This window comes from Apostichopus japonicus, chromosome 15 (assembly GCF_037975245.1).
Source record: "Apostichopus japonicus isolate 1M-3 chromosome 15, ASM3797524v1, whole genome shotgun sequence".
In the NCBI taxonomy this organism is placed as follows: Eukaryota; Metazoa; Echinodermata; class Holothuroidea; order Aspidochirotida; family Stichopodidae; genus Apostichopus; species Apostichopus japonicus.
Window position 1 is genome coordinate 15,390,876 of NC_092575.1, and position 17,021 is coordinate 15,407,896.

The window sequence follows — 17,021 nt, forward strand, 5'->3', positions numbered from 1 at the left end:
TTAAGGAGGCTCAAGAGGCTCGCTAACATTTTCTCAACCAGGAACACTTTAAATCAACCAAGTGACCTAGATTTATAATCCAAAGTTACCAAATTGTCAGACTAATGTGACCAATCACGGGAAGTGCCTGAAAAGCATTTAGACTGTCCAATCTGACTCAAACTCCTTCAGGTTTCCAACCAAAGCCAAAATTTTTGGGTTGACAGGATAGCTCTTCTTGGATTTGGGGGTCTTTCTTCCCTTTTCTGGATTCAATCCAACAACGCAGCTGCAAAGAGGAGCAAAATTAGAACTGTGAAGTCATAAAGTTCAAATAAGTTTGCAATTATTAAACCATTTAGCAATTAATTTCCCTTGGTCTCAAATTTACACTACAGTATGTCATACATGATAGTAAGATGTGACACAACTCAGTTTCCAATTGTATGTGTGCTCACTGGTGTTGATAGAAGCAATTGAGCTGGATACCTGTCGTAATTCAACTATTTGCAGTATAATTGCACGGAATGTTGGCATATTATCTAAGTTGAAATATTATCTATCGGAAAACATACTCAGAACACTATACCAGACCCTGGTTGTCCCGCATCTCACTTATTGTTCCATTATCTGGTCTGTTACATACAACACCAACCTTAACAATCTTATAATACTCCAAAAGGCAGCCATTCGCCACATAACACACTCAGCCCCACGTGAGCACACCAGTCCCCTATTTAAAAAACTCAACTTACTAAAATTGCACGATCTCATTAAAGTTAAGCTTGCATTATTTGCCTACAAGACCTGGAATGGATTACTACCGGCTGCCTTTGACAATTTTTTAACCAGTAACAGAGATGTACATAATCATAACACGAGGCATGCTAATCATGCCCACTATAATCTCTACAATACCACCATTGGAACTTTAAGCCTACAAAACCGTGCAACAAAAACATGGAATCTTCTAATGAACGATTTAAAGAGTAAAAAGTCAGTCACATCCTTTAAGAAGTGGTTTTGTAAGGGAATAATAGCTAGTTACTGACTAAAACTAAATTATACCTGTATGTAATTACTATATATATATATTTTGAACATTTAATTTGTACTTATATCTATGTATGAATTCATACACATATATATATTTTGTTTTTTCTTTTCTTTTCTTTTCTTTCTTCAGGGAGTTTTCCACATTGTTAAGCTTTTCAGCTTTATGGAAGACTTCCTCCACTTTGTACTTTTGTGGCAAACAAATAAATAAATAAATAAATAATTTACAAGCCTTTGGAATTCAACAGTTTTCTAGGAAATCATGATCTGAAAAGAAGAGCTAATTTTTGAATCCTCTTTTAATTTAAATTTTGTTCAGTTTAAGCTGATACCCTATAGTTGTAACAAATTGTGAAGGTGTTCTCAGTAAGTAACCAAACTCATACATTCCCACCCTTTTCCAAAATAATAAAACATGCCATTCAACTATTTACACTAACTTTCCATTGGTGAAAATAATGTAAAGGTTATCAATGTTTACAAAAGGTTACCAAAGCTGCTGTTATTCTTGGACCACAACAAATAGTACAAAATAAGTAAATCAGCTGTTACTGAGAACAGAGTATGATTTATTTTAATGATCTGCCTAGGAGTAGAGTTAACTGCAATTTGTTGATTTTTTTCTTTATTGGTACCTTTATGATCGGCTGATCTTTTGAAGGTGGCTAATAATATGCATACACTCTTACATTCCATGTCAAGGGAATGTCCACACAAAATAACAATGGTTAACTATTACTAGGGTACTTTCAGCCTACTCACCGCTGGATAAGCTCCATTAAAGTTGCACCTTCAGATGGATACTCAATGTTTAAGATGAAAAACATTGCAAACAGCATGGTCATTGCACTTTCAAATGTTTGAATGTGGTCATTAACCATATCATAACCATATCATATCATAACCATATCATTAACCATTAACCATAACAATAACCATATCTACTGCCAACATAAACTTTCTTCCAGTGTACATGTTTGGACCTGCAAAAAATAAATATCAATTAGAACTATTAGGAGAATGTCCAGTTAAAGTTAATGCCACTGCTATGACTACCACTACTTTACAGTTGCAGCGTAAATATACTCCAACTCGCGTGTACTAATGGGTCATTATTTTTAATTCAATATTATTTTTACCGGTATTCAAGGTTTGTTTTGGATGCACTTGGTATTTCGATATATTCGTTGATGGCAGATTTCAATATTGTCAGTGTGGATATGAAAGAAAAAACAGTTTATCTGATATATCGATTTACTGAGGCACCCTCAGCAACACAAAAATGACATTGAAAATGTTGCAACGGTCAACCAAAATGTTTTTACCACATATGAAGTCAAAAATGGGCTATAGTTCTTGAGTTTCATGTTACATGCTGAGCATCAAATGCACACATACATGCTGAATCGATGCAGTAACAGGGTTTTCCCAGTTAAATCTCAGATGGACTCATGACTTTGTCTTCCACAGGTGATAGTGCACTGTGGGGTGTCATTGACACACTTGCCATCATATAACTTCCTAGGTTTCTCTAATCAAAGATTTCCAAATTTTGACCGCTGTTGATTCAAGTGACCACACCTACATACCACATGAGATCTGTCCAAGATTCCCTTCTTGAGATATCATGTTTACAAAGTATTCAGTTTCACCTCTGTTGACCCCAAATGATCTTTGACCTTTGCCAAAAACAATAGGCGTCTTGCACTCTATCGCGTACACCCACATGCCAACTATGAGATCTGTCTAAGCTTCCTTTCATGAGAAATTGTGTTTACAAGGTAGGCATCACTAAAATACATACACATGCACACATACTCACCATCACAAATTTCAAACGTTACAACTATCATCCAAACCAAAAAGGGAAAAAGAACAGTGTATATGTACTGGAGGAAATGCATCTTAGAGTAAAATCCTCCAAATGCTTCTCACCTTGAATAATGATGCATGGGGATGTTGACTTCAGATCCTTAGTGATATTCTGCACAGTACTGGTTTCCTGAACATAATGTAAATGTAGGAACAATAAAATTGTTTGGAATACTTATCTTATTATATAGTGGGACAAAACATTCAAGATGCCATCTGGGAAAACAGGAGTTTCTTCCAAAGCATAACATAAAACAAATGAAACTGAGGGACAATATGTATCCCTGGAATTAAAATGATGACTATGGGGAAAATCTTAATTAACTGATGGCATATGATGTACTGAACTTTGGACTTCAGAGTCCCAATACACAACAATTACAGCTGACCTACAAACAGTGAACATCGCAGAGGAAAATCGTTATAAAGTCAATCAACTTCACCAATACATCTACATAACTGTAAGTTTAAGAACGACAAACCAGAGTAAGACACAAAATCACAGACAAATAGTGCTATTCTGAGACTGTTCACAAGCTTAATGATTTATAAAGTTAACTACTTCTTACCTTTGCAAGGTAGAAAAGATCGTCCCATCTATCTCCAAGGTGATTGCAGAGGAGGAGAATAAGTCCTGGAACATCAGGGGAATGATCACCACTTTCCTTCTTAGCACTCTCCACATCAGCTATTATATTTTGCACCTCCTTCTTCTTCTTTGCTGACACTTGCAGAAACTTCTAAATTCGTGGACTTTTATCTATAAAAGCTGTAGTGAGAACTGATTTCAGTTTGATGCCCACTAAATCTTCAAAATGTCCCATCATCCCAACCTCCTCAAACAAGAAAGGATATTCATCAAGGAGAGCACATACAGGAACTTGCTGACTGTTTATCTTGGCACGGATGGTTGGAAATACAGTTTTCATGAGGAAAACAACTTCATTGTCATCCCATATGTTAAGTTCATGCATCACCTTTAAGTCATCTATCTTTTTTCTCTGCGTGTCTCGATCCTCCCCTTCAGGTAGGTCCTCTGTTTGCCAGTTTTTGCAGCCATATGAGGTGCTGAGTTTACGCTTCTTTGTTAGTGCTTCATTCTGTTCACCCTCTACAAACAAGGGGTAACCAACATTTAGGTGAAATTTGCCTCTGTTGATATTGCTCATACGGTTTTCCAACTGTGTAAGAAGGGATGCATATCCACTACCAACAACAAGTCCTTCAATGTCATCTTTAAAGGGTTCTGGAAACTCACGAACGATCCTCTGTGCAATAATAGAAAGGTGCTTTCGTCCTGGACTTGACTCAACTTTTATTATGTCATTGCATAATATTCTGATCATTTCACGCCGATCTTTGGGAGTGGGTCTCTGTTTCTTCTGGAGTGATTTTGTAAGGCTTTTAGGCATTTTATCCCAATCAACTTTAAATGACTCTGCCCAATCTGCAATTACCGCTGCCGGACTTGATCCTGCTGAACTGGGCACCCAGCTGCAGCCTGGTGAACTGGCCACAGAGTCGGGTTCAGATGATTGTGAAGATTCTGATCCAAGCAACTTTTCTTTAAGAATGAAAATATGTCACATCAATGAAAGTAGATGATATGAAATGAATAAACAACCTTGATAAATTATTTCCTGATAACAGACATTTATTGCGTTAAGGTACTAGTTTTTTGGACACTCACAGAACATCAGCATTTACACAACAAACAGGGGCAGCACTCAAGCTCGCAATCTATCGAATCAAGCATATCTTCAGTTGGCAACAGGGGCATTCTCTGACACGTCTGTTTAGGTTGCTGTGGCAGAGTAGATAAAGGCGGTGGCATTTGAAGCAATGAGGCTTAGCAATCGGGAGGTTCGGGGTTCGATTCCCGGCCAGGTCATAGTAAGGTGGGTTTTTCAACCAAGAGCAATCTACAGTTTTCCCATCTGAATTGACTTTCTAAATTGAAAAGATTCCAAATTTGAGTTAAAATGTTGAATTGGAAGCCACCCGACGTGTAAGTTGTAATTCATAAGCCCTTGCGGTCTTCTCCCACATTCGTGGTCACTTAAGCGTTGTAAAAATAACTGCTGGATATTATTATTATTATATTATTACTATATTATATTATTATTATTATTATTGTATTATATATATTATTATATTATATTATTATTATTATTTTTATTATAATTTAATTTAGTAATTTTCAAAACCTGATCTTGTTGACATAACTGTAGTTTGAAGCTCCTCAACAATCATTTGAATTGTTTGTGATGGAAGAAGTTGTTTTGCCTGAAGTTTCAGAAGAAACAAGGCAAAATTTTGTTGAAATTGAAGCCTAGACTGACCTGTTTCTTGCGCCCTACCTTGGCAATTGTTACTGTTTTCGAAATCACAGCTTATGTCATTTTCACTGACAAATCTATCAGTCTCTGTAGACACATCAAAGCAGTTATAGTGTCTAGAGGTATATCTTGATCCAAAGAGCAATGATCACGAGTAGAAAGTGTGTATTTATCCAAAATGTGTACAGCTCCCCAGTTTCTGTGACGTGACAAATGTGCTGTAAATGAACTGGTTTTTGAAAAATCTCTTTTGCCCTTCTTATATGGACAAGATACAATTTGTCCTTTTCTTATATGTGCTTTTAAGTGTGCCAAATATGAGGACAGATCTGTGAGTTCTTTTTGACAGATTTCATACGTACAAATCAATGACAGGTTAACTGACTGAAGATTTGTGCAACTGCTGTTTGCTTTTGAAGATGGCGGTGATACCTAGTCACATGAATCTTCATTGCAGCAAAAGTTGATAGGGTATAGCCACAATTAACAAAACAACATGGAAATCTCACTCGAGGTATATTCCTATGGGAACTCACATGATCAACATAGCTACGGATAGTAGCTGTTAGTGTATTGCATATTTTACAGGTGTACATTTCTGCCCTGCTTCACTATTGATTGGAGCTTATCAAAAACTGATAATTTGAAAGAAACATGAATTATGCCATTTCAAATTCAGTCATGTTCTAAAAGGCTAATTAACCTTGGCTAATCTAAAGACTGCATATTACATGCCACATGAGAGCCAATATCATCCATGTATGTAGGCTATCAGCACCAATTAACTTACAAGTTACAATGTACCCACCCTTATATCATATTAACCTAAACAACATGAAGCAAGGCTAAGCTTCACACGCACATATCAAAATGCACGGTAGGGCGACGATAGGTGGTCTAATACAGCGCCAGTGTTACTATAGTGATAGCCTAACTCTTAATTATCGTTCGTCTAGTCTACGTTATAGGCACTGGGCCCTACGGTTATAACTAAAATATAAACTAACTTTTTGTTATGACCAGACATCAAAGTTGTTTTGTTGATTATAATAATGCAAATGTGGCATATGGTTCAAATAAATTTACCACTCACGTCTGACGAAGTACTCAATGAAGTCTTGTTCTGGTGTGGAAATGTGCGTAGCCTACTGGACAGCAACGGCAGTTGTTTTCCTCTCGTGTCGACGTTCTTTGAAGCGCTGTAGTATTGTACTGTGCAATCTACACACTTCATACGTACGTGCGAGATGCGATCAATCATAATGTACAGAACAGCGCAGCATGTACTGGACGTTCATCGCGCGCCAACTTGGGTCATGTGACTGCATGCTGGACTGTAGCCAAGTTTTCCGGGAAAGCCAACGGCAGCCGCCCAGAATGTATCAAAAGAATTCCCGCCTGTGCGCGAGACGTCATAGCTGTTACAGACACGTTGACGCCAATCATCGAGCTAGACCGGCTGGGTTGAATGGGAGGAGGGGTTGGGGGGGGGGCTGGTTCAGATGAATAAAATGACATTTGCTGTACTAGACATATTTAACAACATTTTGATACGTTCGGTGACCCATTTAGCTATAAATAGCTGAATGTGTGACCGTATATTGAGCACACGGAATTGTCATCGGTTCATGTTGTACTGACAATACAAGTTAACATTAAAACAATGAATTAGACTACATCTTGAAGGCTGGGCATTGCATTCTTGGCAGCTCACATCAGTAATTGTTTTGATAGGATTTCGGAAGTTGTATACTCCTTAAACAAACGGTAAACTAATTGGAACGGTACCATCTATGTCACGTTTTCACGTTAGGCATTTACAAGTAATTCGTTACTAAAACTCTTGAAATGGTTAGATTTCACATATTTGACCTACAGACCCTTCAAGGTTATCTTTCACATTGTTTTCGTTCGCTGGACAATTAAGGGTCATTGATGAGCCTCACGGGGTGGGGGTTGTCGCTCAAATGTAACACTAAGGCAGAAAACGACTGTAGGGACAAAGTTAACTGGTAATTGTGGGTTGAATTATGGAGCTATCGGTAATAGCTTCATGGTTGGATTTCATTCTTTTCTTTGCCAAACGGTAATGTTACTGCACGATGGATTTTGTTGTATACCATTGTATATTGGTAACGTGTTTCCACCTTCAAGAATATTTCCGTATAACACTCTTCAAATTCCAATTTTACATTATTGCAAAACAAACTTATTCTGTAAAGTACATGACACACATAACGTCTGTAAAAATCACAGAATTTTACATGTAAATATAAAAAACTGACATATTCTGGAAAATTTTACAGGATTATCCTGTAAATTTTCATTGGAGGGAAAAATACTACAATGTTTTGTAAACCACTTGCTGTAACATCAAACGTCTGTAAAAATCACAGAATTTTACATGTAAATATTAAAAACTGACATATTCTGGAAAATTTTACAGGATTTACCTGTAAATTTTCTTTGGAGGAAAAAATACTACAATTTTGTGTAAACCACTTGCTGTACAGAAAACGTCTGTTAAAATAACAGACGTTTACATGTAAATATAGAAAACCGGCTTTTTCTGTAAAAATCGACAGGAATTTACTGTAAATTTACAGTTTTTTTTAACAGTGTAGGCTTTAACAGATTGCGATACTTTAAATTGGAAATCATATTTATGCCTGCTTTGCAATTAAATTAAATCAATTTGAATGTTAACATATTCTGATATTTGTCAAAATGGAATACCGCAAAACTTTGAAAACAATCATTATCCTTGGCTTTGTTCCAAATGTTTTGGTGCAACTATTCTATTGATTACCATTTATAAGTCATATTTAGGTCCCGTCATGCAGTAAACATCAACACATTATAGTACACGAAGAATGAACATGGACAGGAGTGGTTTTCAAAGATGTTTTATCCTTGGATTTGTTCTTTGCTTCGCAAAAGGGGACGAGTTTTGCGACGGTTACAGTCATAAGAATGATAGCGAATTTGTTTATGGAGTACTTGGACAAAACATAACCTTGTCCTGTGAGTTACAGTCTTATTGTGAAAGAGCTACGTGGGCATTCCGTACAAGTCCTGTGAAATATTTGTATGCAGAATCGTGTCCAGAATGCGGAGAGAGTTTCTCTGTTATTGACATCATCCAGGGAGACAAAAGGAACACCAGTCTACATATTAACATCATTAATGAGAGTGTTGCTGGTATCTATGACTGTAGCTGTCAGTATGATAATGGAGCAGATAGGGTGAAATGCTTTAACCTACAAATTGAAAACGCTACGTGTCAATTAGAGTTTACTCAAAGTGAGAAAGTAAAGGTAGGTAAAACTTTGGAATATTTATTTTATTTTTTATCTAGAGTGACTTTCAATGCTTTCATGACCAATTTCTGTCTATTTGATCTAAAGTAGTTTATTACTCCATAATTAGTACCTATACCGTGGAAATGTCTTCATATGTTGTCACGATCCCTATATTCATAAACACAATCCACTCTCAAGATATTAGGTAGTTATGTGGGGTGAAATGATAATGGAATCATTGTTTGCCCTCGAAGGTATTTGATAACAGTTCTGGAAGCCAACTTGATGAGGCAGTACGTAGAGTAAATGTTAACACCGATGACAACATCACAGCCAGATGCGTAAGCGATGCTGCAAAGCTGAAAAATAATTGCAGCAAATTATTACAGCAATCATACACGTAAATCCAATTGAATATATGTGTGATTCACTGAATACAATTCAAAAGTCGAATGCAAAATAAACATCTTAAATTATTTTAAACTCATAAATATTTTAAAGTACAAAGATGCGATGCAGCACTCTATAAAAGTTGCGCAAAATATTTTATCCCATCTATATCATTAGATACGGACGTATGCAACTAATCAATTTTGGGTAAAGTTTAACCCAGAACAAGTAAAATAAGGACAGATTAACAAATTAAATTGCTAAAAGTTGATAAATTGGTCAAAAACGTCTGCATGTTAATCGCTTTGGGGCAAAATGTTACTCAAATTGGTTGCCATGGATACATATGTACCCAGAGTTCATAAGGAACATTGCTCAAATGTTTAAGAGTGAAGAAAAGAGTCAAGTGACTCGTTTACTTTATGTAGTTGTTAAAGTTAAAGCGTTAGTCTTAAATATTAGTGATGGGATTGCAAAACTAGGAGTGCTTCGGGATATGATTACAAAGTCAGAATATTTCCCCTCGCTTTATGATATGTTATGTATTTATATGTTACACTATAAATATCAATATGTTACATATTGGAAGGTACTCAAACAAATATTAGATCAACACCTTATTTGATAAGTCAAATATGTAAAGAGTAAGGATTGCAGTGTAAATGGTGTACGTCTCGTTTCACGTCTCTCTCCAGAGAACTTTTTCTTTTACTAAATCGTGGTATGTACTTTGTTTTAAATAAATTGGGCCATTACATATACTGCATTACATATACTGAAATATCATGGAATGAAACCAATTATCGGATGGAAGTTGCAAAACTCTCGTTTGCAATTTTACGGTAAGCGTCCAAAAACAACTGTATCCGTCCAGGTTACGTTTCACAAACCTTTTAGGTATTTACAACAGGCGCCCTTTAAGCACCGGAGTATGATCAGAGGATGGATTTGCTTTCAAGTTCTCATCGGACGTTACTCCTAGATCAATAAGATAACAAGAACCAGTGATGGTCTGGGATAATTTGAGTTGACTTCTATTGAATAATTGACAGGGGCAGATTTTGCGTGGTTTATGTTAACACTATACATTGCTTATTGAAACAATGGATACAATGGATAAATTAAGACTTCCGTCTGATAGATATGAAGACACTGTCGAATATATCGGAATGAATATAGAATACTTCTTGTAATGACATTCGTTTTCTACGAAGCTCTAGAGAGGACATGGTAATATTTTTTGTAAATTATGTACGTATGTAATAGTACTACGTACGTACGTAACAATATCACGTACGTAAGTGATATTTATTACGTACGTACGTAATATGTATGACGTACGCACGCGATGATTACTACGTACGTTCGTAATTATTATCACGTACCTACGTGAAAATATTACGTACGTATGTATTTATTACTACATACACGCGTAATAATCAATACGTTCATACTTATTATAACGAATGTAGGCCTACGTACATACGCACGTGCCTTTATAACGTGATATAGCCTATGTTAACACTTGTCTGACGTAAGCGAGCCTACGTGATAAACTGTGTAATACATCTTCATTTCCCACGTCCTCTCTAAATCTTCGTAGTTTTCCATAGTTGGAGTGTGACGCTTATAAAACAGTTCTTTCTCAAATCAACACCATATTATTTACGAATAGTTACTTTTCAGGATCAGGGTTGTTAAAAATTAATGAATCAAAAGATAGATGCCGGATAAGTTGCAAAATCAAAAAGGTATGCCAGACGAGAATCATCTTGAGTGTAATTTCCTCAACAACAAACAGTCCATCAACTTCCACGGCGAAGGAGGAATTTACACGAAGTACTAAACCCACTATCACTAAGACCAGTACTGTCACTTTTGCGACATCGCCATATACTCCAGATAGAAACAGTTCATTGACTTCCACGAGGAAAGAGGATTTTTCACAAAGTACTAAACCCACTATCACTGAGAACGGCACTGTAAGTTTTGCGACTTCGCAATATACTACAGAAAGAAACAGTTCATTGACTTACACGATGTCAAAGGAAGAAACAACTATCATGTCTACATCTTCTGTAAAAATGAATTCTACGCGGGACCAGACAAAAGTCACTACTCCAGACGATGGAATTACCGCAATCGTATCCACAACATATACTGGAAAAAAAGATCACAATGCCTGCTACTATGATGTTTGTGGTCATACTCGGCTTTCATTGTCATTCTTGTTTTCATTATACTTGTTTTATTACTGAAAATTTTGAAGGGCAAGCGAAAGCGTTCCGCAGAGAAGGAAGAATGGATAAATCCTATTTATGAAGGATTTGAAGAAGGAAGGGAAAGAGATGAATCTACTGAGCACGACATATCTATCATAGCTAGTCAACCGGATCAAGGAACTTTGGATGATGGAATATATCATTTGGTAGTTACTAGCAATAACAAACCTATACATGAATCTTAGAACTCCATAACAGTTGTTGTTATCGCAAAATCGATTAATTAAGGCAACCATTTATCAAGTTAATAACAAAGGCAACTAAAACTGTTAAGAACTCAATCTTTTCTTAACATTTCATTAGGTAGCTGAACTTAAATTTGTTATACAAACGTTTTGAAATTGATACGAAAAACATTTGCTTTGATTCCAACTTTATTTGTATCCATATCTGTGTAAATACATGCTGTCGATGCTCACAATGAAAACTTCGGATCAATGTGCTAACCTAGAGTATAAATGTACAGAACAAAGGGAAAACATAAAGAAAATCATATCTAAAACATAAAAAGGTGAGAAGAGGAGAAAGGTGTAGGGGTGGAATGGTGGGGATGGGCGATGGGCCCCCATATGATATTCGGGTAATATGCTGCGAATATTGTTGATAAGACTAACGTTGTCAGCTTACCCAACTAATCATCGACAACTCTAAGTTGTCTGATGATCGCTCAACACGTGAAACTCTGAGTTACAGCTAATAGTGTTCTACAAGTCTCAACATTTATATATATATATATATATATATATATATATATATATATATATATATATATATATATATATATATATATATATATATATTTCATTAACATAAAGTCTGTTCAAAGTATCTCTTTAGAGATCCGGCTTTAGGAATCACAAATGATTTTCGAGTTGGTTAGCATCATGTTTGATCTCTAGAGTAAGGCAAAAAATGTCACCAAAAACAGAACTAGTATTGTTCGATACAGGTGACAAACGCCTACAGTGGAATTACGACCTTCCTTACCGGTTTAGAACCTCTGGACATACAATCAGCGTCCATGGCCTAGTTGGTTAGGGTGTCCACGTACAAAGCGGGAGGCTCGGGCTCGAATCCCGGTGGAGGCTGGAAGTTTTTTTTCCACTGTTCTTGATTTTCCAACTCATTACGATTTTCATTTATATATATTCATTTGCCATTGCCGTTTACCTCCATTTCATCTACATAAAGTCTGTTCAAAGTATCTCTTTCGAGATCCGGCTTTAGGAATCACAAATGATTTTCTAGTTGGTTAGCATCATGTTTGATCTCTAGAGTAAGGCAAAATGTGTCACCAAAAACAGAACTGGTATTGTTCGATACAGGTGACAAATGCCTACAGTGGAATTACGACCTTCCTTACCGGTTTAGAACCTCTGGACATACAATCAGCGTCCATGGCCTAGTTGGTTAGGGTGTCCACGTACAAAGCGGGAGGCCCAGGTTCGAATCCCGATGGAGGCTGGAAGTTTTTTTTCCACTGTTCTTGATTTTCCAACTCATTACGATTTTCATTTATATATATTCATTTGCCTTTGCCGTTTACCTCCATTTCATTTACATAAAGTCTGTTCAAAGTATCTCTTTCGAGATCCGGCTTTAGGAATCACAAATGATTTTCGAGTTGGTTAGCATCATGTTTGATCTCTAGAGTAAGGCAAAATGTGTCACCAAAAACAGAACTAGTATTGTTCGATACAGGTGACAAACGCCTACAGTGGAATTACGACCTTCCATACCGGTTTAGAACCTCTGGACATACAATCAGCGTCCATGGCCTAGTTGGTTAGGGTGTCCGCGTACAAAGCGGGAGGCCCTGGTTCGAATCCCGGTGGAGGCTGAAAGTTTTTTCACTGTTCTTGATTTTCCAACTCATTACGATTTTCATTTATATATATATATATGTATATATATATATATATATATATATATATATATATATTGTTACAAAAATAGGTGACCTTTTTGTTTAATCATAATTATATTGTAGTGCATTAAAGCTACCGTAGATTACGGCTGTTAAACGTCACGGCGATGAGTGCACATGAAGGCGTCGTGGGCCGGAAGCTGAGCTTCCGCTACTATTGTTTAACTTTGTTCAGTAACTTCCTGACACGTGCTGTGTGAAAGTTACGGCCAGCCTGCACTGATACGCAGGGTTAGGACACACCTGTTTTTGCCTCCGAAGAGAAAGGAACGTTATCAAAGTGGTCGTTATATATATAGATTAGAATTAGAATCGTCAAGTTGTGATTGAACTTTTGTCGTTTGTATAGTCAGTCAATTTCTCTGTGTTCGATTTGGGTAAACCAACTGTTAGTTAGCCCTAATAACTTTATATTCTGGAGTCGTTGTGCACCGTCGCCCAAGAAGTTTTGCCGGGAATCTAACAGAGCCTAGAGTAAGTACCAGTAATCAACCTATATATATAAATCGGTCGTATAGAGACCAGACGTTGAACACCTAAATTAACGGTGACATTAATCAGGCAGAGTGTAACTCGACATCTGTCTGGCTGGGGGTTAAATTATTCCGTATCAAGGGGGAAATTACATTTACATATTTCTGCTGGTATTCTGGACCTAACGGTAGGGCCTCTTTCATTTTTACGGAACCACATATTTTAACTGTTGTTATATTCTAGATGTAGGGACCATCTTTCCACCCCATACCCGCGGAATTGTCGGTATTCCGCCTAACAGCGGAACACAGGGCTATTCCGCCTACCCGCGGAATTGATGGTATCCGCCTTACAGCGGGACAGAGGGTTATTACGCATAATAGCGGAACGAAGGGCTATTCCGCCTACCCGCGGAATTGACGGTATTCCGCCTAACAGCGGAACAGAGGGTATTCCGCCTACCCGCGGAATTGACGGTATTCCGCCTAACAGCGGAACAGAGGGTATTCCGCCTACCCGCGGAATTGAGTGGATTCCGCCGAACAACGGAAAGGAGGCTTGTTCCGCCTATTTTTGCGGAATATACTATTATACTGGTTTCTGGCGGAATTAGGAATATTCCGCAGGTCATATACTGGGACTCTACACCTGACTAGTTGTCATCAGGGTCCTACATTGTGTTGCATTGATGTTTCTTCATATATATACTTAATAGATGTATTCAGATGTTCATTTAATGCCTGTAGCATGAAACTGAAAGCAAGTCGTGTTGTAAATAGATTGTTTATACCTACGACCTTGTGTGCCTGAGTATTTATTTCAGAACAGAACTCCGTTCCAGTGATCCTAGACTCCAGTCGAGACCTGATCTCACACCACGGACGAGGTAGCGTTACAATATATATATATATATATATATATATATATATATATATATATATATATATATATATATATATATATATATATATATATATTTATATATATATATATATATATATATATATATATATATATATATATATATATATATATATATATATATATATATATATATAATGTTACTACATGAGAACACCCGTACTGCAATACAAATTACGAGGAATAGGGTTTCTGGATGTTTTCACCATCCAAACTATGACCAACCCTTGAAGATGGTTGAATCAGGCAATACTTATTCCTCAGATAAGGGGGGGGGGGGGGTAAACGCTTCCTGAATTTTTAAAATGAGTGAACATTACTTAACACTCTAGCAAATCGGGGATAATAAATATGAAGTTTAAGGGGAGAAGATAGGTTAGTTGTCTGATAGACTCACATACTACAGCATATTATATGTACATTACAATATGACTATATATATACATATTGTATAAAATGTATGAAATCTACTACAGCAGTGACGATGTTGATTGTCATCGGGTAATTGCCAAAAATCGTCTACAGGCTGGTAACATATATTTACACAAGCCAAAATCAGCCAAACTTACATTATCAAGTTCTTGAATAATTGAATTGTATAAATACATATACTTCTTGATACTAAACTTCTATTACATTAGACTTCAAGACAGTTTTGTAAAATTTTGTAAAATGTTTCATAACGAAATGCTTTACTGTTGATGTATATTAACAAACACCCCTAACGAAATGCTTGCCCTTAACGAAACAAATATGCCCCTAGTATTTGTTATCAGCTATTAGGATGATAAGTTCTTAACTTCTTTTTGAAGTATACTCTCCCCGCCAGGATACTATAGCTGTCTTCATTATGTATCGGTCATTCATTTATAGCGATATTCATTGTTCTACTGTCTATGGGGTTTCCCCTAACTTTGTAAGCGAGAACAATGCAAAGCAGTGCGACGGATACGCCTACATATCGAAAGCAGTTAGTAATGTGCGAGTCTGACTTTATTGGATTAATACATAACTTGATACACAATAGACTGAATATTACACAATATATTAAGGCTACAAAATGGAACCGAAAATGTAATATAATTTCACTTACAAAGGCTACAAAGGTGACTAACTATCTCTATCTAGGTTTGTTATAATAGGGATAAGTGGTGCCTCGATTTGATACTTTCAGTATCAGGAATGACTCACAGTGTCAGATGTCGTATAACCTGTAAAACTGACGTTTAACCGCTCTATCCTAACAGTGTGCTGCAGATTGTTTGCGGTATATGAGTCTCAACGTCCGTATATATGCAAAACTTTATGATGTAACTATTTTATTGATTGCCATTCATAAGTCATATTTGTTTCCGGTAATGCAGTAAATATCAACACATTTGAGTACACGAGGAATCAAAATGGACAGGAGTGGCTTTCAAGGATGTTTTATCCTTGGATTTGTTGTTTGCCTTGCATCAGGGGGCGATTCTTGCGATGGATACAGTCATAGGCATGATACCGAATTTGTTTATGGAGTACATGGACAATACATAACCTTGTCCTGTGAGTTACAGTCTTACTGTGAAAGAGGTCTGTGGGCATTCCGTACAAGTCCTGAGAAATATTTGTATGCAGAATCGTGTCCAAAATGCGGAGAGAGTTTCTCTGTTATTGACATCATCAACGGAGACATAATGAACACCGGTCTACATATTAATAACATTAACGAGAGTCTTGCTGGTATCTATGACTGCAGCTGTCAGCATGATAATGGAACAGTTAGGGTGAAATGCTTTAACCTACAAATTAAAAACGCTTCGTGTCAACTAGAGTTAACTCAAAATGAGAAAGTAAAGGTAGGTAAAACTTTGGAATATTTATTTGATTATTATCTAGAGTGACTTTCAATGCTTACATGACCAATTTCTGTCTATTTGATCTAAAGTAGTTCATTACTCCATAATTAGTACCTATACCGTGGAAATGTCTTCATATGTTGTCACGATCCCTATATTCATAAACACAGTCCACTCTCAAGATATTAGGTAGTTGTGTAGGGTGAAATGATAATGGTCATCGTTTGCCTTCGCAGGTATTTGAAAGTTCTGAAAGCCAACATGATGAGGCAGTACGTACAGTAAATATTAACACCGACGACAATATCACAGCCAGATGCGTAAGCGATGCTGCAGAGCTGAAAAATAATTGCACAAACAGTAAGTATTATTACAGCAATCATACACGTAAATACAATTGAATATATATATATATATATGTGTGATTCACTGAATACAATTCAGAAGAAGAATGAAAAATAAACATCTTAAATTATTATAAACTCATAAATATTTAAAGAACAAAGATGCGATGCAGCACTCTATAAAAGTTGGGGAAAATATTTTATCCCATCTATATCATTAGATACGGACGTATTCAACTAATCAAATTTGGGTAAAGTTTTAACCCAGAACAAGTAAAGTATGGACAGATTAACAAA

General features: G+C 36.5%; 3 protein-coding genes across 8 annotated transcripts in view; 2 read left to right on the forward strand and 1 right to left on the reverse strand.

Moving 5' to 3' along the window:
• Positions 1-17,021, forward strand: part of LOC139980927 (uncharacterized) — a 72,648-nt gene that overhangs the window by 42,631 nt on the left and 12,996 nt on the right. The gene's annotated exons all lie outside the window — the stretch shown is intronic.
• LOC139980926 (uncharacterized) overlaps positions 1-17,021 on the forward strand; it is a 51,634-nt gene that overhangs the window by 32,316 nt on the left and 2,297 nt on the right. The window contains exons 1-2 of one of the 2 annotated variants that reach the window (XM_071992972.1): positions 15,716-16,380; positions 16,617-16,740. In XM_071992972.1, coding sequence (XP_071849073.1) covers positions 15,943-16,380; positions 16,617-16,740 — 562 coding nt within the window. In that variant the 5' untranslated portion in view covers positions 15,716-15,942. Of the gene's footprint in view, positions 1-15,715; positions 16,381-16,616; positions 16,741-17,021 lie in introns of those variants that run through there. The other variant, XM_071992973.1, reaches the window with a different exon arrangement.
• On the reverse strand, positions 86-6,957 carry LOC139980930 (uncharacterized). Of its 5 annotated transcripts, none has more exons than XR_011797741.1 (5): positions 6,340-6,957; positions 3,477-4,471; positions 2,971-3,037; positions 1,798-2,018; positions 86-268 (listed from the first exon to the last, which is right to left on the reverse strand). XR_011797741.1 is itself a non-coding variant. In XM_071992981.1 (5 exons), the coding sequence occupies exons 1-2, from the start codon at positions 6,505-6,507 to the stop codon at positions 3,648-3,650; spliced, it is 987 nt and encodes a 328-aa protein (XP_071849082.1). In that variant the 5' UTR covers positions 6,508-6,957; the 3' UTR covers positions 86-268; positions 1,798-2,018; positions 2,971-3,037; positions 3,477-3,647. The 5 variants fall into 5 exon arrangements, 3 of the variants coding, with proteins under 3 accessions (XP_071849082.1, XP_071849079.1, XP_071849081.1); XR_011797742.1 differs by having other exon boundaries at positions 6,254-6,957; XM_071992981.1 differs by having other exon boundaries at positions 3,477-4,466.